The sequence below is a fragment of the Aegilops tauschii genome, chromosome 6, assembly GCF_002575655.3.
Source record: "Aegilops tauschii subsp. strangulata cultivar AL8/78 chromosome 6, Aet v6.0, whole genome shotgun sequence".
Lineage (NCBI taxonomy): Eukaryota > Viridiplantae > Streptophyta > Magnoliopsida > Poales > Poaceae > Aegilops > Aegilops tauschii.
In genome coordinates, this window is record NC_053040.3 from 143,947,849 (window position 1) to 143,972,332 (window position 24,484).

The window sequence follows — 24,484 nt, forward strand, 5'->3', positions numbered from 1 at the left end:
GAATTGTGTGTGCAGAATTTTGCCAAAACTTCGAGGAAGAGACTGGGCGAGTTGAGACAAGCTTGGACCCCATCCGCTCTCCAGTGAAGGACGAAGCTGCCATGAACGTACTCCGACTGGAATCTCGCGTTGCTGGTGTTGTTGACTATCTTGCTCGACTGAAAGTCGCAATGTCGCGGATCGACATAGCTATCTGGCCAAGGGCCACGTTCCAGAATGACCTCGAGTCTCTGATCACTCGGCTTAATGAGGTTCCTGGTCGAGTGCAAGAATGGAAGAAGTCTTCTGCCCGGTGCGGCGCTGATGTGGCTCTGTCCTTGGTGCGTGTCCACTGCAAGGAAGCGCGAGAAGAGAAGCTGGCAGCGATCAAGGTTGCCAATACCAAGAAGCACGACTTCCAATCTTTCATGGAAACCTTCATTGCTGCTGCCACTCGGAGTGCCGACGGAATCGACCTGGACGAATTCGTCGAGCCTGCTAGCCCTCCCCCTGTGGAGTGAACAAACTTTTATGCCTCACCTTAAATTTGCCTCGGAATGCCGAGTGATTTTGTAACCGTTAAACTCCTTCGGGCCTGATGCCCGAGTACTTTAATCCGCGGTCCGGAACCTTAGGATTTATCTGAATTTGGCTTATCTCCGAATATGCTTGTGATTGCTGTCGAGTGGAACTTGTCCTTCACTCGGAATAACTTTTGTACTTGAGATGCAGCTCTGAGGAGGAGATTCCGGTCGTCCTGCATCTCGTCGACCTTGCGGATAGGGATGGAGCATACGTTATACTTGTGGCGTAGCTCCGAGGAGAAGGTTTCAGTCGACCTGCACCTCGTCGTCCTTGCGGATAGGGTGGAGCGTATGTTATACTTGTGGCGTAGCTCCGAGGAGAAGGTTGCAGTCGACCTGCACCTCATCGTCCTTGCGGATAGGGGTGGAGCGTACGTTGTATTTGTGACGTAGCTCCGAGGAGAAGGTTGCAGTCGTCCTGCACCTCGTCGTCCTTGCGGATAGGGGTGGAGCGTACGTTGTATTTGTGACGCAGCTCGGAGGAGAAGGTTGCAGTCGACCTGCACCTCGTCGTCCTTGCGAATAGGGATGGAGCGTACATTGTATTTGTGATGCAGCTCCGAGGAGAAGGTTGCAATCGACCTGCACCTCGTCGTCCTTGCGGATAGGGATGGAGCGTATGTTGTAATTGTGACGTAGCTCCGAGGAGAAGGTTGCAGTCGACCTGCACCTCGTCGTCCTTGCGGATAGGGATGTGTTTCAAACTTAGGCGAGTACTGGACTGCAGCTAAGCCTCCGAGTGAGAGGGTTGCTCCCCACTCGTAGGATTTTTCAAACTTAGGCAAGTACTGGACTGCAGCTAAGCCTCCGAGTGAGAGGGTTGCTCACAACTCGGTAGGATTTTTCAAACTTAGGCGAGTACTGGACTGCAGCTAAGCCCCCGAGTGGGAGGGTTGCCCACCACTCGGTAGTATTTTTCAAACTTAGGCGAGTACAGGACTGCAGCTAAGCCCCCGAGTGAGAGGGTTGCTCACTACTCGGTAGGATTTTTTAAACTTAGGCGAGTACTGGACTGCAGCTAAGCCCCCGAGTGGGAGGCTTGCTCACCACTCGGTAGGATTTTTTAAACTTAGGCGAGTACTGGACTGCAGCTAAGCCCCCGAGTGGGAGGGTTGCTCACCACTCGGTAGGATTTTTCAAACTTAGGCGAGTACTGGACTGCAACTAAGCCCCCGAGTGGGAGGGTTGCTCACCACTCGGTAGGATTTTTCAAACTTAGGCGAGTATTGGACTGCAGCTAAGCCCCTGAGTGAGAGGCTTGCTCACCACTCGGTAGGATTTTTTAAGCTTAGGCGAGTACTGGACTGCAGCTAAGCCACCGAGTGAGAGGCTTGCTCACCACTCGGTAGGATTTTTTTAAACTTAGGCGAGTACTGGACTGCAGCTAAGCCCCCGAGTGGGAGGGTTGCTCACCACTCGGTAGGATTTTCCAAACTTAGGCGAAACGGATTCGCAACTAAGCCCCCGAGTGGGAGGGTTGCTCACCACTCGGTAGGATTTTTCAAACTTAGGCGAAACGGATTCGCAGCTAAGCCCCCGAGTGAGAGGCTTGCTCTTCACTCGACATGATTTTTTCAAACTTAGGCGAAACGGATTCGCATCTAAGGCACCCACTGGGGGATTTGAAACATATAAAAAAGAAACAGCAATCATTTAGGAGACTGTAAAACTGTGTCTTTGATAATCAAACTAGAAGGTATTTCTTATTACATCTCAACAGTCTGAATGCTTAAGTGTAAAAGGGGCGGAGTAGCTCCGCATTCCAAGCGCATGGCTCGTCTTTCTTGTGCTCGACGTTGTAAAGGTGGTATGCTCCGTTGTGGAGCACTCTGGTGACGATAAAGGGGCCTTCCCAAGCAGGAACAAGCTTGTGTGGTTTCTGCTGATCCACTCGAAGAACCAAGTCTCCTTCTTGAAATGCTTGACCCCTCACGTTTCTGGCGTGGAATCGATGCAGGTCTTGCTGATAGATGGTCGACCGGATCAAGGCCATCTCTCTTTCCTCTTCCAGGAGATCAACTGCATCTTGCCGTGCCTGTTCTGCTTCATCTTCTGAGAAAAGCTCTACTCGGGGTGCATTGTGAAGCAAGTCACTCGGAAGTACAGCCTCAGCTCCATAGACCAAGAAGAATGGAGTTTGGCCAGTCGACCGATTGGGAGTTGTCCTCAATCCCCAAAGCACTGATGGAAGTTCATCAACCCAGGCGCCTGCTGCGTGCTTGAGATCACGCATCAGTCGAGGTTTCAGTCCTTTGAGAATCAATCTGTTTGCTCTTTCAGCTTGTCCATTCGACTGGGGGTGGGCGACTGAAGCATAGTCGACTCGAGTACCTTGGGAAGCACAGAAGGCTCTGAACTCATCAGAATCGAAGTTCGAATCATTGTCAGTGATGATGTTGTGCAGAACACCATATCTGAATGTTAACTCTCTGATAAAGCTGACAGCAGTACTGGCTTCAAGATTTTTGATAGGCTTGGCTTCAATCCATTTGGTGAACTTGTCGACTGCCACGAGTACATGAGTGAAGCCGCTCCTACCAGTCCTCAGAGGTCCAACCATATCCAATCCCCAAACAGCAAAGGGCCAGACGAGTGGAATGGTCTTCAGGGCTAACGCAGGCTTGTGAGACATGTTATTGTAAAACTGGCAACCTTCACATTTGTCGACTATTTCTTTTGCCATCTCATTTGCTCGCGGCCAATAAAATCCCGCTCGGTATGCTTTGGCCACAATGGTCCGAGAGGATGCATCGTGACCACAGGTCCCCAAGTGGATGTCATTGAGGATCACTCGACCTCCTTCTGGTGTTATGCATTTCTGGCAGACTCCAGTCACACTTTCTCTGAACAATTGTCCTCTTATCACAGTAAAGGCTTTGGATCGACGGACGATCTGTCGAGCCTCTTCTTCATCCTCTGGGAGTTCTTTCCTAAGAATGTATGAAATGTACGGCACTGTCCAGTCGGGAGTGATGACCAAAACCTCCATGATCAAGTCGACCACGGCTGGGACTTCGACTTCAGTCGGATCAGTGGCACTCTTTGGTTGTGGGGGCTCTTCAGTGAAAGGATCTTCTTGAACTGAAGGTGTATGAATATGTTCCAAGAACACATTGCTAGGAATGGCTTCCCTCTTGGAACCTATCTTTGCCAGATCATCGGCTGCTTGATTTTTCAGTCGGGGTATGTGATGGAGCTCTAACCCCTCAAACTTCTTCTCTAACTTTCTCACTGCATTACAATAGCCAGTCATAGCTGGGCTTCTGACGTCCCACTCCTTCATCACTTGATTGACCACTAAATCTGAGTCGCCATAGACCATGAGGCGACGAACGCCGAGTGAAATGGCCATACGCAACCCGTACAGAAGTGCTTCATATTCAGCTTCGTTGTTGGAGGAGTCAAAATGAATCTGGAGGACATAACTGAGCTTGTCTCCTTGGGGGGATACCAATACCACCCCAGCACCAGAACCATTCAGCATCTTGGAGCCATCAAAGAACATGGTCCAATGCTCCGAGTGAATCTGAGTCGGCAGTTGTTGCTCAATCCACTCGGCAAGGAAATCTGCAATTGCCTGGGACTTGATAGCTTTCTTTGCCTCGAACTTGATATCCAATGGAAGGAGTTCAATTGCCCATTTAGCCACTCGACCAGTTGCATCTCTGTTATTCAGGATTTCTGACAATGGTGCGTCGCTGACGACTGTGATGGAGTGATCAGAGAAATAGTGTGCAACCTTCTTCGTGGTCATGTAAATCCCATAAACAAGCTTCTGATAATGTGGATATCTTTGCATGGATGGAGTCAACACTTCAGAAACATAGTATACTGGGCGCTGAACTTTATAGGCTTTTCCTTCTTCTTCCCGCTCGACCGTGAGCACTGTACTGACAACTTGTCCAGTGGCTACAATATAAAGCAGTAAAGGCTCTTTGCTGATTGGGGCAGCAAGCACCGACTGGGTGGAAAGCAGGGCTTTGAGCTCTGCAAACGTTGCGTCAGCTTCATCAGTCCACTCGAACTTGTCAGATTTCTTCATCAGTCGGTAAAGAGGCAAGGCCTTTTCACCGAGACGAGAGATGAAGCGACTCAATGCGGCCAAACAACCAGTAAGCTTCTGGACATCATGCACACGCACAGGGCATTTCATCCGGAGTATGGCACCAACTTTCTCTGGATTTGCGTCGATCCCTTGTTCGGAAACGAGGAATCCGAGCAACTTTCCACCAGGAACTCCGAATGTGCACTTTGATGGATTAAGCTTGATATCATACCTTCTGAGGTTGGCAAAAGTTTCAGCAAGGTCAGCCAGTAGGTCAGAACCTTTACGTGACTTGACCACAATGTCGTCCATGTATGCTTCCACATTCCGACTGATTTGAGTGAGCAAACACTTCTGAATCATCCTCATGAATGTGGCTCCGGCGTTCTTCAGGCCGAATGGCATGGTGACATAACAGAAGCATCCGAATGGGGTGATGAAAGCCGTTTTTATCTCATCGGGTCCATATAGTCGGATCTGATGATACCCGGAATAGGTGTCCAGAAAAGACAATCACTCACACCCCGCAGTCGAGTCAACAATTTGGTCGATGCGGGGGAGAGGAAAATGATCTTTCGGGCAGGCTCGGTTGATATGCTTGAAGTCAATGCACATGCAAAGCGAGTCGTCCTTCTTGGGGACCATGACAACATTGGCGAGCCACTCGGAGTGGTAAATTTCTCGGATGAACTCAGCCGCCAGTAGCCGAGCCACTTCTTCACCAATTGCTTTTCTCTTCTGTACGGCGGACCGTCGAAGATGTTCCTTGACTGGTTTTACTTTCGGGTCGACTAGCAAACGATGCTCAGCTAGTCCCCTGGGTACACCCGGCATGTCAGAAGGCTTCCATGCAAAGATGTCCCAGTTCTCGCGGAGGAACTGGATGAGCGCTTCTTCCTATTTGTTGTCGAGTGAAGTTGAAATATGAGTAGGAGCAGCACTAGGATCGGTCGGGTGAATATGAATCGGCTTGGTTTCACCGGACGACTGAAATGCAGAATCAGTGGCAGGCTTCTTGGAGCGCAACAAATCACTCGGATCTGCGTTCTTCCGGTATTCTTGCATTTCGACTGTTGTCATTTGTGCATCGGCGATTTTTGAGCCCTTCTGGAAGCACTCTTCTGCCTTCTGCCGATTGCCAGTGATACTGATCACTCCTCTAGGACCAGGCATTTTCAACTTGAGGTACACGTAACATGGTCGAGCCATGAAACGTGCATAGGCAGGCCTACCCAGAATAGCATGATAAGCACTCTGGAAATCCACTACTTCAAATGTCAACTTTTCTTTGCGGTAATTCTTGGAATTACCGAAAACCACATCAAGGGCAATCTGGTCGAGTGATTCAGCCTTCTTGCCAGGTATGGCGCCATGGAAACTCATATTGCTTTCACTAAGCTTGGACATCGGAATGCCCATTCCCTTCAAGGTCCCAGCATACAGGATATTCAGGCCGCTACCACCATCCATCAGCACTTTAGTCAGTCGAGTGCCTTCAACAACTGGGTCGACCACCAGCGCTTGCCTCCCAGGGGTGGCTATACGTGCTGGATGGTCAGACTGATCGAATGTGATGGCAGTCTGGGACCACTTCAAATAACTTAGTGTTGCCGGAGCAACCATGTTCACCTCTCTGTTGATAACTTTCAGTCGACTTTTTCTTTCAACATCAGCAAAAATCATCAGAGTGGAATTGACGTTGGGAAAACCATCATCATCTTCTTCCTTATCCTCACCCTTGTCCGACTCCTTTTCCTTCTCCTTGGGTTGTTCTCTCGGAACTGCTGGATCAGGAGCCGACACTGTCGAGTGGTGTGTTTAGGGTAAATGAGATTACCCTCTTCATCTTTTTGGTGTGAATGTGGCACGGTAAATCCAACACATCATTTCCATCTTGATCTTTCACTTTCTTGGGGTTCCACAACCCTTTGGGCTTCCCCTTGAACTTTCCTTGAGCCACAACTAAAGCTTCACCAGGAGCCGCTGGTTCGGCCTTGCGTTTTTGTTTCCGATTGGAGTTCCCTCCTCCGGTTTCTTGGGCGACGGTTTTGTGCTTGCCACTCCGGAGTCGGTCTTCCTCTTCACCATTAACGTACTTGGTGGCAATCTCCATCATCCGACTCAGGGACATATCCCATGTCCGACCGAACTTTAGATTCAATTCTCGATACTTAACACCCTCCTTGAAGGCACAAACTGCTTGGTGATCTGACACATTCTCCACTGTGTGGTGCAATGTGATCCATCTCTGGATATAATCTCTCAAGGTCTCATTCGGTTTTTGCACGCATGACTGCAACTCTGTTAACCCTGCTGGTCGTTTGCATGTACCTTCAAAGGTTCTAACAAACACTCGGGCAAGTTCCTCCCAACTATATATGCTGTCAGGTGCTAACTGATTCAACCATGCTCTGGCCGATCCTTCCAACATCAGAGGAAGGTGCTTCATGGCCACTTCATCATTGCCGCCATCGATCTGTACAGCCGCTCGGTAGTCCTCAAGCCAAGTGTCAGGCTTGGACTCACCAGTGAACTTGCTGACTCCAGTCGCCAACCTGAAGTTGGGAGGAATCACTGCAGCCCTGATGGCTCTGCTGAAACACTCTGGACTTGAAACGTGCACTCTGCTGCCAGTCGGATAATCTCTGTCATGGCCTTCTCTGTGCGCTCTGTTCCTGTCAACCAGACCTTGAACGAGAATAGATCTCGCATCAAAGCCCGGCTCCCTGGGGTCGACCGGAATTCTTCGCCCACCACTGTGAGGGCGTCTGTCATCGTGCTGTCGTGGCACATATGACCCACTCCTCGGGGAAGGCGTGGGCACTCGACGACGGTCATTGTGGTCGAGTCGGTGATCATACTGCTCACGGTTTCTGTACTGATCTCGTCGGTCTCCACGTCCTCACGCCGCGGGGGTGATCTTGGGCTGTGAGCCGACTGAACTGTGTCTGCCATCACAGATCTGCTATGAATCCTATTCCGCGACTGAGATACTGATGTGTTCTGCTCTCCCGCTGCCCGGAGTAAAGCCCGGATCTGCATTAAACCTCTGCCAGCTTCCGACTGGGAAGGCTGAATCGACTCTGCTATTCGGGCAGCGGCTCTGGGATTCTGAATCGAAGTTCGGTATACCTGAGTTGGAGGCGGGAAAAGCTGTCGTCGACTGGACTCAGGAATCCGCTGCCGAGCACGCTCGTCGAGTGCGTGCTGGAGGTTCTCTAGTCGAGTGCGCTCAGCCAAGTTGGCCAAGCGCACCTCCTCCAAGGCCCGGGCCTCGGGGGTTTCTCCAACGATAGGAGTGTGAAGTGCATCCATATTGCGGCGGCGGAGCTCTTCCCTCTGCTGCGAAGAAAGAGGCTCGGGGCGGTACTCCTCGTGAGCACGTGACGGATCGCCACCGCCATCACCATCGTCGTCGCGGGGGAAGCCAGGAGGACTGGGTGGTCCGTTGACCATCAAGACTTCCGCCGCGGGGTCACTGCTGTCGCACTCGGATGCGGTCTCGACGGAGCCAGTCGATAGGTCGAACAGGCCGTAGAGAGTTTCGTCGGGCTCGATTGCCGCGACTTGTGGGGTGGCCGACTGGCGGGCCACTGCATGCCTCACCCACCGCTGGAGCCGTGACCGACCGGAACGCTTACGCCGGCGAACAGCGGGGAGCGAGGACGCCACAGGAGCCGACCGATACTGAGTCGACGACTGCCGAAGAAGGACGCCGCGGACGCACGCGCGAAAGTGCGTCGCCCCGCGGACGGGGAGCGCCTCGACGTCGAGTGGAGCCTCTTGAATCCAGGCGGAGTCGTCGGCGACGAAAACGAGCGCGCCGAGACGGATCTCGCGGCCCTCAGCCATTCCTCCGCCAGAAACCATGACGATGGGAATCGAAAAAAGTCGCAACTTCACCAACAAGTCGCTAAGACACCTGCCCCACTGTGGGCGCCAACTGTCGTGGGTCTAAGACTGACAGTAGAATAGGGGGTATGTATGTAGAGGCAAGATCCTAGCTATGGCGAAGTTGTACACACGAGTTTTACGAGTTCAGGCCCTTCGCGGAGGAAGTAATAGCCCTACGTCTCGGTGCCCGGAGGCGGTCGACTGGATTATGCGTGTGTGGGTTACAGGGGGTGCGAACCCTTGTCCCAGAGGAGGGGGTGGCTTATATAGAGTGCGCCAGGACCCCGGCCATCCTCCGTTACCAAGAGTTCAATGTACATAAAGGAGCGTTACAGGTAACGTCCGTAATAAAGTGCTATAAATGATCATTAAGTCTATGAGTAAACGCCCGACCGTTGCTGGGCAGAGTGACTTTAGATCTTCTGTATGTTGAGCGGTTTCTGCTACGGTCGAGTGACAGTGATTCTTCCGAGTGGAATGTTTCTGGTCGAGTGGATGATGGTACCCTTCGAATGCTTCTGACTTTAGGGTGATGTCCTTGGGGAGGGTGTCTAGGTCAGGCCTATGACCCTACCCTAGGTACATAGCTTCATCAGGTGGCCCTCCCTCCGTCCGTATCATGGTCCCCAAAAGTTCTATCCTGGCATCTGGCCCCCTGGGGGGTCTTCTCTGTCGAATCAACATACCGCGGCCCGTGATGTACACCGACTACTAAGTATGCCTTTCCTCGGGTAAGGAGGTGGTGAAGCGGCATGGGTTGGACAATGGCAAAGCAAGAGTTCCATCTATGATGGCGACTGGCAAGGGTGAGGGCAAGCAGCAACTTCACGGGGGGCACAGAGCATCAAATTTCATCATTGATTTCTCGCATATCAACTTTGCTCGTTCTTACGGGTTAGGATCCTCTGCGGTATTGTACGATGTAGTACAATCACTGTCATGTGGGACTCGGCCCAATATGTCATCCACACTACAACACCGTACGGTACTGCAGAGGATCTCAACCCCGTTCTTACAAGGACTAAACCGATGTTCTGGTGGACCAAAATCGCATTGAAGAAAACCAATAAGTCAACAGACCAAATTTCTCAATTACTCGAAGGCAGTGAACCGATCAGTTCAAGGGAACCGAATGCCCAGATTGACCACCCACCAGATTTGACCCTTCATAACCCTCATTATTGCCACCTACGCTCGAGTGGATGAAGGAGATGAGGGTTCTAGAGGTAGTCAGTGAAATGGAGGGAGATGCATTGGGGGGGGGGGGGGGGGGGGCAGGTTTTTTGACGGTTTTTTTTTACGTGGGGAGGGGCTGACATGTGATTGAGTGGAGGGGAGAAGTAGGAGCAATTCCTGGGTGATTTACGTAATGGATGTGGTGGCAGTTTTTGGTTGGAGTAAATCAAGGGAGGGGTTCCACCTGGTTGAATTACGTAACAATATGTAAGCCTCTACGTAGATGTAACGTCCATAGAGGCTCGGCGACCGTGTCTGAGATAGCCGGTAGCACTCGATCAGCTCCTAACCGTAAATCTAGCACCACCACACGAGAAGAGTATTTGAATGCTCTTGTTCCACACGCCACGCTGGACGCAGGGCAAATGCGTACGTCTACGCTCTAGGGATGGTAGTTGAACCTCGTCTTACCGCCATCTTCTCCTTCCTCCCCTCTCCACCTCCACGACACACCATGCGCACAAGGGGTGCGTTTTTGCTCAACAGTCCCCGCCCTACACGCGAAATAAGACCAAGACAAGTGGGATATGCAGATCATAGTTTTAAATAGCCGGCTATAGCCTTTTCAGCAGGATGCCGTTAAATGGTTTCATATACAAATAGCCCGCTATAGCTGATTTGAAGGTCCGTCGCTATTTAGAAGATGCAAACGGATCCATCATCCACTTATTTCAATCGTCTACCGTGATCACCCATTTGCTGGGCTTGACATCAAGGTACCACGGACGGCCGCTTGCTATGTGCAACCAAAAATGATTGCAATAATAGGTCAGATGGGGAGAGTTAAACTTGGATAAATTCATCAATAAGTCATGGAAACAAAATATGAAGGAATCATAGTACATGAGAAGCCCAAAGGGAACAATTTGTGATTTCTTTCTTTAGCAACAAAAAATCAAACCACCGATACAAATGAGATTCGCTCAAACAAATCCCACGACGTGCTCATAACGCTACGGTGTAAATTTCGTCCACTGCTACAAGCAAGTCATGGATCCGAGTACCCATTTCTGCTTGTGCTCAAAAGGCACAACAAAGGCAATAATAAATACTGAAAAGAAAAAAACCGGCAAAATTGCAGCCTATTAGTAGCACTCGTGGCTGATCAGTGCTTGGCGGTGACAAGAGCCATGTGGGCGATCAGATCAAGAACCCGGTTGCTGAAGCAAAAGAAAATGAGAACCCATTGGTTAACCAAAGATCTGAAAATGTGGGAAAAGAACTTTTAATGCAGAGAGAAACAGACACTCACCTGTAGCCCCACTCGTTGTCGTACCACGACACGAGCTTCATGAAGGAAGAGCTCAGCCCCATGCCAGCATTAGCATCAAATATACTTGACCTGAGATGCGGGGAAAGGAGTGATTTTTTGGTACTATGGGTGCAGAGCAAATTGTGTTACCATGCGAGCAGATGTGATTCTTACCTTGTGTCACCAACAAAATCGTTGGATACCACATCCTCATCTGTGTAGCCTAAAATGCCTTTCAGTGCACCCTCTGATGCCGCCCTGAAACACGGGGCATTCGAGTAAGGTTGATAATAGTGAAAGCAGTGTTACACATGATGACGTAGACACATACAGTTGTTAGGTTCTATACATTAGCAGGAGAAGCTCGTTCAAGTTACTAAGTAATACTCCCTCCGATCCAAAATAAGTGTCGCAGTTTTAAACTAAGGTTGAACTAACCTTAGTTCAAAACTGCGAGACTTATTATGGATCAGAGGGAGTAACAGATAATCCTTATCTAGCTAACAGTTGAGTATAACTTTTGTAAGTGCAAAAGAATTAACTGTATTTTGACATATTTGCTCATCAGTTCCTACTTCCTAAGTTCAAATATTTTCAGTTCGGATATGCGTCTTAGATTTTGCTCAGAAGTGTCATGAGCATTCTGTTAATCTTCAAAGCACTGGTAACTATTACATAAGCTAACGAGTTGCTTAACAAGACAAGCCAAACTGAAATTATGAAATGTAAAGAGCTGAACAGGTAATAAGGAATTGAGCATGAAAAATGCAATGGTTCTGCATACTTGATGGCTGCTTTCACATCATCATAAGAGGCACTTTTCTCAAGCCGGCAGGTCAAGTCGACCACAGAGACATTTGGTGTTGGAACTCGGAAAGCCATGCCGGTAAGCTTTCCATTTAACTCAGGGAGGACTTTCCCAACAGCCTACAGGACAATAGAATCAGTCAATCAACAATGAAAATCATAAATAGACACATGATATGCTTTCATCTCAAGCTACCTTTGCTGCACCAGTGGAGCTAGGAATTATGTTTTGACCAGCACCACGTCCTCCTCTCCAATCTTTCATTGAAGGACCATCAACAGTCTTTTGGGTGGCTGGACACAGAAGAACAAGCTTGTTATGAGTTATGACACCTGGTTTGAAAGTAACAAATACTCCACAAGGACTGCAAAATCACTAGTCTCCATTTGTGAGAACTGATAAGTTTCAAAACATGAGAAGAAAACCTGTTGTGGCGTGAACAGTTGTCATTAGACCTTCAAGAATGCCAAATTCTTCATGAACAACCTGCACATGATGGTTCATGGGCATCATGAGGACGGTAGAATAGATTGATCACCAGAGCAGGGTTTTTTCGAGAATACAGAGCAGTTTATTGTGATCGTATTGTGCAATTAACTTGGCAGGAAGTAAATACTAGTCAAGAAACTGAAAACCAGCAGGATAAGGAATGGGGAAGAAGTTACCTTGGCAAGAGGAGCAAGACAGTTAGTGGTACAACTTGCATTAGAAACAACATTCATCTTGGGATCGTAGCTCATCTCATTTACTCCAACCACAAACATGGGAGCATCTGCGGATGGAGCAGATATCACCACTTTCTTAGCACCACCCTATAAAAACAAGGTAGCAAAAGGCTCAACACTGTGTTCATTGCAAAAGGCATATTGTTCACTAATTAGACGACATTACGAAAGAAATGGTATACAGACCTTCAAGTGTACCGATGCTTTATCGATGGTTGTAAAAACACCAGAAGACTCAACAACATAGTCAGCTCCAAAGTTACCCCAAGGAATCTCTGCGGGATCTCTGGAAATTGAGAAATAAAGATTAACATCCTTCCACACGCATGTAGCAAAAATGTCAAAATAAAGGATCTGAAGAAGAAAAACTGACAAAAACCACAACCCAGAAGTACAAGTTCAGTCACAACTGATATATGAATATCAGAACCAGAGTATGAAAAGCACCAGATGCACAGCAAGCTTCCGCTGGTATAGATATTATATGTCCGTATGAATGTGCAAAAACATGCGTTTGTAAGAACCAGTTATTAAGTACTCCCTAGCTTGCAAAAACGTCTTATACTGTGGGACGGAAGGAGTAGTAATAATGTTACTTTGGCCACTTCATTGCTCCACTTGTACTTATTTCAGGACAAAATGTCGTGTATATTCAGTGACCACGACATTTACATGAACTGCACGAATATGGCAAACAATCGGTTAACCCTGGCATAATTACCTTTTGCTTGTTATTGTGATTTTCTTCCCATTGATCTCCAGGGTTGAATCATCCACGACATTAATGGATCCTTTAAAGGGGCCATGAGTGGAGTCATACTTGAACATATAGGCCTGGAAAAAGGGGAACATTAACTTCAAACCAAAGAAAAGCACATCAAAATGCTACATTACATGCAAATACAGACTTGTTACTTCAACAGTAAAGGAAAAAATATAATGGCAGAATTAAATTTGTCAAATTCCAATGCAGTAGATCATCCCACTGGATGATTCTTGTCATGGCACCTAACAGAAAAAAAATAGGAATCCCACTTGCATAAAATTGGATGCTTAACCAATGCTTATGTGCTTGAAATACAGAAATACAGTGCATTATAATCAAGATTTTGTGAATTGACTGAAGAAGTTGCCACATACAACATGAAGTTGAAACACAGGCAGAACATATTGTGAACGAATTAACAGGAAAGATACTTGGCATCGGACTAAATGGTATTATGAGAACTATCATCCCTCCTGGCTACCTCACGACACAGAGTTATATGGCACTTTGCACCTGTTATCAGCAACAGTCCTCAAGGAAATCCGCACCAGGGGTGTGGGACAGAATAGTTCTCCTATAGCTGCTTGTTAGCTTCACATGCTCATTCAAACATTCACGTGTACTTTGCACACGGTAATCGTTCATGTGGCAAAATACGTCAACATCATTCATGGTATCAGAGCATTCTCTAGCTCATGTTACCTTGATGAAAGCAATGTCTACTGCCCTCTACCTTCTGCAGTGGAACTCCTCTTTACCAATACCCACCGGTCTCTCCCATTTCCAGAGTCACCTGCCTCTGCGGGGATGGGAGAGAGCAGTAGGTGGCGGTGAAAAGGAGGGGGGTCACAGAAGGTAGGAGACAGTGGTTTGGAAGCGTGAGCCAGATAATCACTTATACCATGAGTGATGAATGACTGTGAGTACGCCACACAAACACCTGCCATACTCATTGATTATGTAGATAGTACATTACATTTGAATGGGTATGTGAAGTTACCATGAAATACTATGAAGCAGCTGCAGGACACCTATTATATCTCATGCATAGTGAGAAAATTGTCATAGGCTATTGGAAGGAGTGTGTGCTGTTAAGTATATATGTTGTGTTTGTCTTGTACAGGCCCAGGCCCATAGTCTAGAGTGAGGCCCAGGCCCATGTAACCTTGTATATATGTCTCTCCTCCTCAATACAGAAAACTGTTCGGTCATTCTCTCTTCCTCACGTTTCCTAACATGGTATCAGAGCAGGACCAAACCCTAGTCCCTCTTCCAGCCGCCACCCATGAAATCGCCGCCGGTGAGGTGATTCAGGCGGATCTGTCTGGTGAGGAGACATCCACATCGCTGCCCCATCCCATCTTCGTCATCAACCTGTAGGAGCTGCTCTCCAGCAGCTCCTTTGTGTGTCCTCACAGCTACTCTGTGAGAATACTTCCCCTGCTCTCCAGCAGCCATCTCCAGCAAGCTCTTGGTGCCTTCCCTGCTCTACAGCAAGCTCCAGGCGTTCCCCTTCTATCCAGCAAGATCCAGCAAGCTCCACCTTCTATCCAGTGAGATCCAGCTCCTGTTTGTGGCTGTCTGCTGCTCTTCTCTTGTTGCTGCCTGCAGCTGCTATCAGATTGGGTGTTTTCAGCTGCTGGCCGCTCACCACTATGGCAAGAAATGATTTCGGATTTGGTTCTTTGATCATAGATATCAAGCTTGATGGTTCAAACTACAGGGAATGGGCATTTTTTGCCCGGACTGTCTTGAGGACGGCTGGTTTTGTTTCTCGTCTGACAGATGATCCACCTAGTCCAAATGATGATGCAGCAAGGAAGTCTTGGCAAAAGATCGATGATCGTGTGATGGGAGTTTTAATTCTGGGTGTTGAACCCTCACTCCGAATGAGTCTTGAGCATCACACTTCAGCTAAAGAGATATGGAAGTACTTTGAGCAGCGCTACCTTCAGCCCAGCAGTGCACTTCATTTCTCCTTGTTGCAGAATTTACACAACACTCAGCAGCCAGAAGACATGTCCATAGAAGAGTACTATGGAGCTTTCACTCGCATCACTGGGCAGCTAGGTTCCATGGTTCCAAAGGGTAATTCTGGTTGTGAGTCATGTGCAGCAAAGGAAAAGTATGACCATCAGACTCTCATGTTTCAGTTTGTGATGGGTCTCAAGCCAGACTTTGAGAACATTCGCACTCAATTGCTTGGTCGTACGACTCCTCCCACCTTGACAGAGGCACTTGCTAGCTTGATCGCTGAGGAGACTCGTCTCCGTTCTCTTGGGGCTACTTCTGCGCAGACTCTACACACTAGTGTTCTGGCTTTTCCTCAGCGGCCAGGTGCCTCCAAGGCCACACCTTCAGCTGTCGTCTGCTCGTTCTGCAAGAAGGCAGGACACCACAGAGATGGTTGTTTCAAGCTTCATCCAGAGCTGTTAGCTGAGTTTCAGGCTAGACGGGCCCTCAATCAGCAGCGTCGTGCACCCCAGGCTCCTTATCAGCAGCAAGCGAGGGGTGCTTCTGCATCTGTTCTCTCTCAGCCCGCTGTTGCTGCAACCCAGCCTTGGGTTCTGGACTCTGGAGCTTCTTTCCATGTGACCTCTGATCACTCTCAGCTCAGGATGGGAATGGGCCAACCCGGCCCTGGCCTTGGACCCGGCCCTCATGGCCCCAAGGCCAATTTGAGAAGCCACGGGTCGACCCATATAAAAAATAGTCAGTGGCCTTGTTGGCCCGATGGGCATTCCGGGTCGACCCAAATTCTTGATTTACATTGTCTTGTGCACAAATGAGATGTTAAAATTAGACACGCTTTAATGGAATCTAACTAGTGTAAGAATTAATAAAATATTTAATACATGGTAATAGGAAAAAATTAAGCCGTCTACTTGTGATTTTGTACATGCGCATTTTGATGAAACATATCAAGACAATTTTGTTGTTCATATATGCGAGCGTTCGCCGAAAATTATACAACTGACTGCATTGTAAAATTGGCTCCTACGACAAAGTCGGCAGGATGAAGACTGCGGCTGTTGTGAGCTATAAGACTATAAGGCGGGCCGGCCCCGCTGACCCAACGGGTCACTCGGTGGCGGCCCTGTTGACCCAAATCTTGTTTGAGGCCGACCCACGTGACCCATTGGCCTTGAATTTTTGGGTCGGGTCAGTGACCCGGCGGGCCGACCCGGCCCATTCCCATCCTGACTCTCAGCTTGTGTCTTGCCAGCCAGTGCGGGATGGTGCCTCTGTTCAGACTGCTGATGGTACACCTTGTTCTATTACTCATCAGGGTTCTCTTTGCACATCCAAGTTTTCTGTTCCTGCCATCTCCTTTGCTCCAGAGCTGTCCATGAATCTTATGTCTGTTGGCCAGCTTGCTGATATGAACTACTTTGTTGGTTTTGATGACTCATTTTGTTATGTGCAGGACCGTCAGAGCAAGAGGGTCATTGGAACTGGCCATCGCCGTAGAGGATCCACATCCCTCTACATCCTTGACACCTTACACCTTCCTTCAGCTTCCACCACATCCGCGTTCCGGATGGCTGCATCAACATCAAGATCCACTTCGTCGTTTTCTTTTGCCCAGTGGCACCATCGCTTAGGTCACTTGTGTGGTTCACGTTTATCTACCCTTCTTCGACAAGGTGTTTTGGGTCATGTTTCCATAGATGCTGGTTTTCACTGTAAGGGTTGTAAGCTAGGGAAACAAATACAGCTTCCATACTCTTCCAGCACTACTCATTCTAGTCATCCTTTTGATTTAGTGCACTCTGATGTATGGGGTCCTTCCCCCTTTGTTTCGAAAGGTGGCCACAAACATTATGTCATATTTGTTGATGATCACTCTCGACATACTTGGGTCTATTTTATGAAGCATCGTTCTGAGTTGTTTTCTATATATAAGGCTTTTGTACATATGGTCCATACTCAGTTTTCCAGTGCTGTTCGTGTTTTTCGTTCTGACTCCGGGGGGGAGTATCTATCTACTGCCTTTCGCGAGTTTCTCTCATCTGAGGGTACTCTCCCTCAGCTTTCATGCCCTGGTGCCCATGCTCAGAATGGCGTTGCTGAGCGTAAGCATCGCCATATTGTTGAGACAGCTCGTACCCTTCTGATTTCTTCCTTTGTCCCCACTCATTTTTGGGGTGAAGCTATCTCAACTGCTGTTTATCTTATCAATCTCCAACCTTCTACTCGCCTTGAGGGCAAGTGTCCTGGTGAGGTTTTGTTTGGTTCTCCTCCCACGTATGACCACCTCCGTGTCTTTGGTTGTACTTGTTATGTTCTTTTAGCACCTCGTGAGCGTACCAAGTTGACTGCTCAGTCTGCTCAGTGTGTCTTCCTTGGATATAGTCTTGAACATAAGGGCTACCATTGCTATGATTCTTCTGCTCACCGCATTCGCTTTTCTCGCGATGTCACTTTTGTTGAGGATCAACCCTTCTTCTATTCCCCTTCCACTAAACCATCATCCTCAACTTCTTTTGAGTCTACCTCGTTTCTTTCACTTCCACCTATCTTTTTAGATGAGTCCATAGCTGAACAACCTTCCTCTGTCCTAACATCAGAACCATCTCCACCACATGTTTCATCTCCTTCCTCACCAGCTCCTTTCTCTCTTCCACTAGCTCCACCTCCAGATAGTCTTCCTTTCCATTACACTCGTCGTTATTCTACTCCTCCAGTCAGTACTTTCCATTACACTCGTCGTTCTAAAGTTCCATGTGACACGCAGTCATCTATGCCTTTGTCTTCTACTCCTCCAGCCAGTACTACTGATCCTTGCACTGACGGCTCTTCTCTAGCAACGCGATACAAAAAGGACCTATATGCAGGGGCTGTTTCTGAGCCTAGTACCTATCAGGAGGCAGTTGTGTCACCTGAGTGGCAACTGGCTATGTCTGAGGAGCTTGCAGCCTTAGAGTGTACTGGTACATGGGATTTGGTACCATTACCTCCTCGTTCAGTCCCTATCACTTGCAAATGGGTGTATAAGGTTAAAACCAAGTCAAACAGTTCTGTGGAACGCTACAAGGCTCGCCTTGTTGCAAGAGGTTTTCAGCAGTCTCATGGGAAAGATTATGATGAGACGTTTGCTCCTGTTGCTCACATGACTTCAGTTCGAACTCTAATTGCTGTGGCTGCTACTCGGTCATGGAAAATTTCCCACATGGATGTGAAGAATGCCTTCCTTCATGGTGATTTACATGAGGAAGTATATATGCAGCCACCTCCAGGTATCAAGGTTCCATCAGGTCATGTTTGTCATCTTCGAAAGGCTCTTTATGGGCTTAAGCAAGCCCCTCATGCCTGGTTTGAGCAGTTCAGTTCTGTGATTCAAGCTGCCGGTTTTTCTCCTTGTGAACATGACCCTGCACTCTTCATTCATACATCTGAGCATGGCCGTACATTGCTTCTACTTTATGTAGATGACATGTTGATCACTGGAGATGATGTTGGGTATATTGATTTTGTTAAGAAAAAATTGAGTGAACAATTCCAGATGTCAGATTTGGGGTCTCTCAGCTATTTTCTCGGGATTGAGGTCGAGCATACTGATGATGGTTACTATATCTCCCAGCAAAAGTACACTCAGGATTTGATTCTTCGCTCAGGTCTCACTGACACGCGCATTGCTGCTACACCTATGGAGCTTCATCTGCAGTTGCGTCCTACTGATGGCACTCCTCTTGAGGATCCCTCTCGCTACCGTCACATTGTCGGCAGTCTAGTGTACCTCACAGTGACCAGACCTGACATCGCACATGCAGTCCATATTCTCAGTCAATTTGTCTGTGCTCCCACCTCAGTTCATCATGGTCACCTATTCCGAGTCCTTAGGTATTTAAGGGGAACTACATCTCGCCGCTTGTTCTATGCTAATTCCAGTCAGCTCCAGCTTCATGCTTACTCTGATTCCACTTGGGCGAGTGATCCTATTTATCGTCGCTCGGTCACTGGCTATTGCATATTTCTTGGTACATCTCTCATTGCATGGAAATCAAAGAAGCAAACTGCTGTGTCTCGCTCCAGCGCCGAGGCAGAGCTTAGGGCTCTCTACTACTACAGCAGAGATTGTATGGCTTCGCTGGCTATTGGATGATCTTGGTGTCTTATGTCATACACCAACACCTCTTCTTTGTGACAACACTGCTGCTATTCAGATTGCTAATGATCCAGTCAAGCATGAGTTGACCAAACACATTGTGTGGATGCCTTTTTCACTCGATCTCATTGTCAACAATCCACTGTCAAGCTACAATATGTCCCATCAGAGCTTCAAGTCGCAGATTTCTTCACCAAGGCACAAACTAGAGATCAGCATAGGTTTCACACTCTCAAACTTGGTGTATCAGATGCTCCTGACCCACCTTAAGTTTGAAGGGGGGTGTTAAGTATATATGTTGTGTTTGTCTTGTACAGGCCCAGGCCCATAGTCTAGAGTGAGGCCCAGGCCCATGTAACCTTGTATATATCTCTCTCCTCCTCAATACAGAAAACTGTTCGGTCATTCTCTCTTCCTCACGTTTCCTAACATGTGCATGATGATGAATAATTTGTGTGCGAGTTATCTCGAAGACAAAATTACTACTCCCTCCGTCTGAAAATACTTGTCATCAAAATGGATAAAAAGAGATGTATCTAGAACTAAAATACGTCTAGATACATCCCCTTTTATCCATTTTAATGACAAGTATTTTCGGACGGAGGGAGTACCTCGTTACATTTGTATCAACTAAAAAAAAAGAATACTCATGAATTTAGTGAGGTCTCTATCACACAAACAAAAAGTATGTCAGTACTATGCAACATGGTTCGATGCACTTTCGTACAAAGTAGTAAAGAACTAACTACTGCAAAACCATGAGTTCGACACTTTAACTTTACATTTCACGTGTAGAAGATCTCATAGCACAAAATATGCAAATCATACAGCATTATTTCCTTACCATGTACTTAGCATCAATGAAAGGATCATTGACAGCCACAACTTCAATATCATCTCTACTGGTTGCAATTCTCAGAACCAATCTCCCAATCCGACCGAACCCTGCAGTAATAAAAACAACAGGCTAACATTAAAAAATGCATATGAATTATAACTTCATCTACTTTTGACTCGTACAGTACCAAAGTATATAAGCTATCTATGTGTGCCTGGTGTGATCATCTGAGGAATAAAAAATATGTTCCGAAGACCTTACAAGATGATACTTAAACTACTTTATTTCATCGACACAGTATATTATGAAGCAAAAGAACATGGCCTAAGCATCCTGGACAAAAGATGCAACCAGCAAGGATTAATCTGCCTCATCTAGATTGCAACAGTTTTTTGCATCAATTATGTATACAAGAGGCTCACCATTGATGCCAACCTTCGTCTTCTCCCCACTCGAATATTCTGCAGAGAAAAAGAAAAAGGGTAAAGATTATAAAACAATCAAATGCCACTAGAAGCTGCAATGTTTGCTGAGCCCAACAACTTACGTGGGACGGCCGGGGGTGCCTGTGTAGCTATAGCTCTAAGTGGCTCAATGTTCCTGGCACTTTAGTATACACGAATTAGATGCAGTACATCCTAATCTGGTATACAGTTCACAAGGCAATGAAAATTATGCATCGGAAAGAGGCACTTACGATGAAGAGGAAGCCGCAATGGAGGGGAAGCTGCAGCCAAAATGAGCTGAGCCCTTGCTCCTCACGCATGACACCTATGCCACAGCAGACAAGTCCCGTCAATATAAGTACAAAAAAGTTCGGGACTAACATAAAATCCATCAAAGGAGAAGGAGAAAGGCTTCTGGCGATGTGAACAACACTACAGCAGATTCCAAACAAAAGTTGAAAGCAACATGAGCTACAGCAACACGTCATGACATACAAACCAATTTGCATCTTAATTCAGAGTTAACAATAGGGTCCCCCTGGCTCAATTCCATGGCACTGGTGCTAAACATCAGAGAAGCCTGGTCGTAAACGGCGTTTGAACCCAATTCAGCCTGTAGGACGCATTGCAGCGCCAAACCGCTCAAATGGCTGGATTCCCCACCGAGGATAAGACAGTTTCGAGCGAATTACGACGGGAACCAAATCCAGACGCGGAAATGGACTCGCATCAACCCACCGGCGCCGCGTGTGCCAGCCCTTGGCGGAACCTCTCCGGCTTTACGCGTACAGACAGAGTGTGTGCAGGGGCAAGCAACGGATACCTTGGAGGGGTCGGCGGCGGCGCGGGATCCGGCGCCGGACGAGGACAGGGCCGCCGCGGTGCGGAGAGGCACGGAGAGCGCCGCCATGGGAGAAGGGATTGACGGACGGACGGGTGTTTGGGTGGGTGGGTGCGCGCGTTAGGGTTTGACCGGCGAGGGAGGAGGGACCGCAGGAGGGAGTCACGAGGAGGAGGAGCCAAGGAGGGGGGCAGAGGTTTGGCCTTTCGTTCGCGGAGGCGGCCGGGGGGGGGGAAGGTGGCGGCCCGAGGCTTGTTTTATAACAAGAGGGAGGAGAAAAACAGCAGCTGCACACGAGCGAGCTTCGCCTCGCCTACCCCCTCCACCGAATCTCTTGGTTGGCTGGCCGTGTTCATCGTCGTGTTTTTAAAAAGAGGAGGAGGATCTTACCAACTTTGGCTTGGTTTTTCCCACAAGAAGACCAACTGTTGTTCGTCTTTTTGCAAGGCGATTGTCATTTGTCTAAGCGCGCCCGACATTTCTTTTTGATGGACTGCCCGGCATTTTAAAACAAAAGAAAAATGCATGTCCGGCCATAGGTGTGGATACAAGATACTCATGATGTAAGACGCTTTCGTAGTTTAATTTAAATCCATAGAGGGAGTATTGTTTTACTCGTTAAAACTATTTCTTGAGTGTGCACCACGGTGTATTGTGTTTGTCGCGCGCTGGACGAGAATCCCTCGGGCCGCCGGCCTGGCCTGAAGGGAGGCACGAGCTAACAGTATGACCAAAGCAGTCCCATCCGACCGCGTCCCGTCCACATGGTCTCGGGACGACTTTTATCGTACCTACCTGCACCTCGGGCACGTACACGGGGTCGACGACGCCACTTACCTGAACTTTGGCAAGTTGTTAGGGTCTGTCAGAGTCGTGAAATTTGTTGAAAACGAAAGACTACGCTAGAAAATATGATAGCGCCTTTGACCATTGAGTTTGGGTGATTCCTTGTATTTGGGGCCTTCCTCGTAGTCTCGCACGACCAGGAGGCCATAGGCCCATTTACTCATTTCCTTGCATGGGCCACGACCAGTGCGTGAGGCGGTATCATACGCAAGGACTGTTGAAATATATTGCCCACCTTCCTTCATCAGTTCGGACTTTTGGATGAGTTGGCTGGTGCATGAATTCAATATGGTAATCAGAGCCCCTTCCTCTCGTACATCTAGCCACGACAATTAGATCGATCTAGTTGAATCGAGAAGAGAGAAAAAGAGGGCCGAGAGAAAGCTATGGCAGGCACCGCCGCTAGCATCGTTGCTTCCACCGAAAACTCCTTGACCACATCCACCATGAGTACCCTATCCACCCAATCCGCCGGATTCACCTATGGGTCCTCTTCCACCTCCAGCAACCCTATCTCTCTCGGTTCACCTCCATCGGAGAAGCTCACGAAGACAAACTTCCTCCTCTCGAAGGCCATCGTGCTACCCCAGATCAAGGAAGCACAGATGGAACACTTCCTGGACGCTGCAACGCCGACGCCCCCCTCCTACGCTCACCATCAGCAAGGATGGGAAAGAAGAGCAGATCTTCAACTACGCCCACACAATCTGGTACGCTCAATAGCAACAATTGCAAGGTTATCTAATGGCATCTCTGTCCCGGGAGGTTCTTGCCCAGGTGGTGACTCTCCAGACGCCGGCCGAAGTGTGGGCGGCGATCCATGCCACTTTTGCTGCTCACACCCAAGCGCAAGAAATCAACAACCGCATCGAGCTCGCCAATCTTCACAAGGGGAACTCCACTATGGTGGAGTATCTCGCCAAAATCAAGGCGCTGACGGATGAGATCGCCACCATCAGCGCCCCTCTCACAGATCGGGAGATGACCTCCTACATCCTGAAGGGACTTGACCTGGAGTACAACTCCGTGGTGTCAGCCCTGCAAGCCCGCGTCGAGCCCATCACCACGCCAGAACTCTACAGCCAGCTTCTTAGCTTCGAGGCGCGCGTCAATCTTCTGCAAGGTACACCTCACCGCCAGTCTTCTGTTAACAGTGCTTCTCGTGGGCGCGGCAACAGTGGTCGCGACCGTGGTCACCAAGGTCGTGGTCGTGGCGGCGGTCATGGCGGGCGAGGCAACAATCAGGCTCTGCCCCGCTCTGGTGGTGGTGACCGCGGTGGTGGCTACAACAACAACAACACCTATGGCACCTCCTCCAACTCTCGCCGCACTAGGTGTCAACTATGCAAGAAACCGGGCCACGAAGTCATTGACTGCTGGCACCGGTTTGACGAAGATCTTGTACCTGATGCACATCATGCAGCCGCTGCCATCCGGGAGCAAGGAGGAGGTGATGGTGATACGGTCTGGTATGCGGCTCCGGCGCTACGGACCATGTCACAAATGAGCTAGAAAAGCTTGCTCTTCGCCAGAGATATCATGGCAATGATCAGATTCACACCGCAAGCGGTGGAGGTATGGAAATTCAACACATTGGTCAAGCTTCTATTAGTTCACCTAATCTTAAACGTGATCTAGTTCTCAAAGATGTCCTTCATGTTCCTGAAGCTGACAAAAATCTAGCATCTATGTCTCGTTTAACTCTCGACAATAATGTTTTCTTTGAGACTCATCCCACCTATTTTTTCATACAGGATCGGGCAACGAAGGAGCTCATTCATCGCGGTAGATGCATCGGAGGGCTTTACCCCATCACATCAAGAGTCTTTAGTCGCAAGCGTCGTCGAGTTTACTCCGTCACCAAACCCTCCTTGGCAAGGTGGCATCAAAGATTAGGACATCCTTCTTCAATCGTAGTCAAGCAAGTAGTCAATAAAGGCAATTTGTCATTGTCAAATAGTTCCAATAATGAGTCTGTGTGTGAAGCTTGTCAATGTGCCAAGAGTCACCAACTTCCCTATCCTGTGTCTAGTAGTGTGTCTCATGCTCCTTTAGAGCTTATTTTCAGTGATGTATGGGGTCATGCAAGAGATTCTTTTGGAAGGAAGAAATATT

The 24,484-nt window shown here is 48.3% G+C and overlaps 2 protein-coding genes across 3 annotated transcripts; one reads left to right on the plus strand and one right to left on the minus strand.

Moving 5' to 3' along the window:
* Positions 1–10,521: 10,521 nt before the first annotated feature.
* Positions 10,522–21,885, minus strand: LOC109774479 (glyceraldehyde-3-phosphate dehydrogenase GAPCP1, chloroplastic). 2 transcript variants are annotated; one of them, XM_020333199.3, is made up of 14 exons: positions 21,506–21,885; positions 20,934–21,007; positions 20,784–20,842; positions 20,659–20,697; positions 20,243–20,343; positions 13,245–13,357; positions 12,710–12,809; positions 12,464–12,610; positions 12,224–12,284; positions 11,994–12,091; positions 11,775–11,917; positions 11,165–11,248; positions 10,991–11,080; positions 10,522–10,898 (listed from the first exon to the last, which is right to left on the minus strand). In XM_020333199.3, exons 1-14 carry the CDS (start codon positions 21,590–21,592, stop codon positions 10,844–10,846), a joined length of 1,251 nt encoding a protein of 416 aa, XP_020188788.1. In that variant the 5' UTR covers positions 21,593–21,885; the 3' UTR covers positions 10,522–10,843. The 2 variants fall into 2 exon arrangements, with proteins under 2 accessions (XP_020188788.1, XP_040248149.1); XM_040392215.2 differs by having other exon boundaries at positions 20,784–20,836; positions 21,506–21,745.
* Positions 21,886–23,113: 1,228 nt separating this feature from the next.
* Positions 23,114–23,881, plus strand: LOC141025902 (uncharacterized). Its single transcript, XM_073501840.1, has one exon. It carries the CDS (start codon positions 23,114–23,116, stop codon positions 23,879–23,881), a length of 768 nt encoding a protein of 255 aa, XP_073357941.1.
* Positions 23,882–24,484: the final 603 nt, after the last annotated feature.

Bases quoted from the DNA above. Each gene is read 5' to 3' on its own strand.
- LOC109774479 (XM_020333199.3), bottom strand. From the start codon at position 21,592: ATGGCGGCGCTCTCCGTGCCTCTCCGCACCGCGGCGGCCCTGTCCTCG. The intron at 20,843-20,933 runs GTAAGTGCCTCT...TGTATACTAAAG, and splicing joins ATTGCGGCTTCCTCTTCATC to TGCCAGGAACATTGAGCCAC. The intron at 12,285-12,463 runs GTAACTTCTTCC...CATCATGTGCAG, and splicing joins GTCTTGCTCCTCTTGCCAAG to GTTGTTCATGAAGAATTTGG.
- LOC141025902 (XM_073501840.1), top strand. From the start codon at position 23,114: ATGGCATCTCTGTCCCGGGAGGTTCTTGCCCAGGTGGTGACTCTCCAG.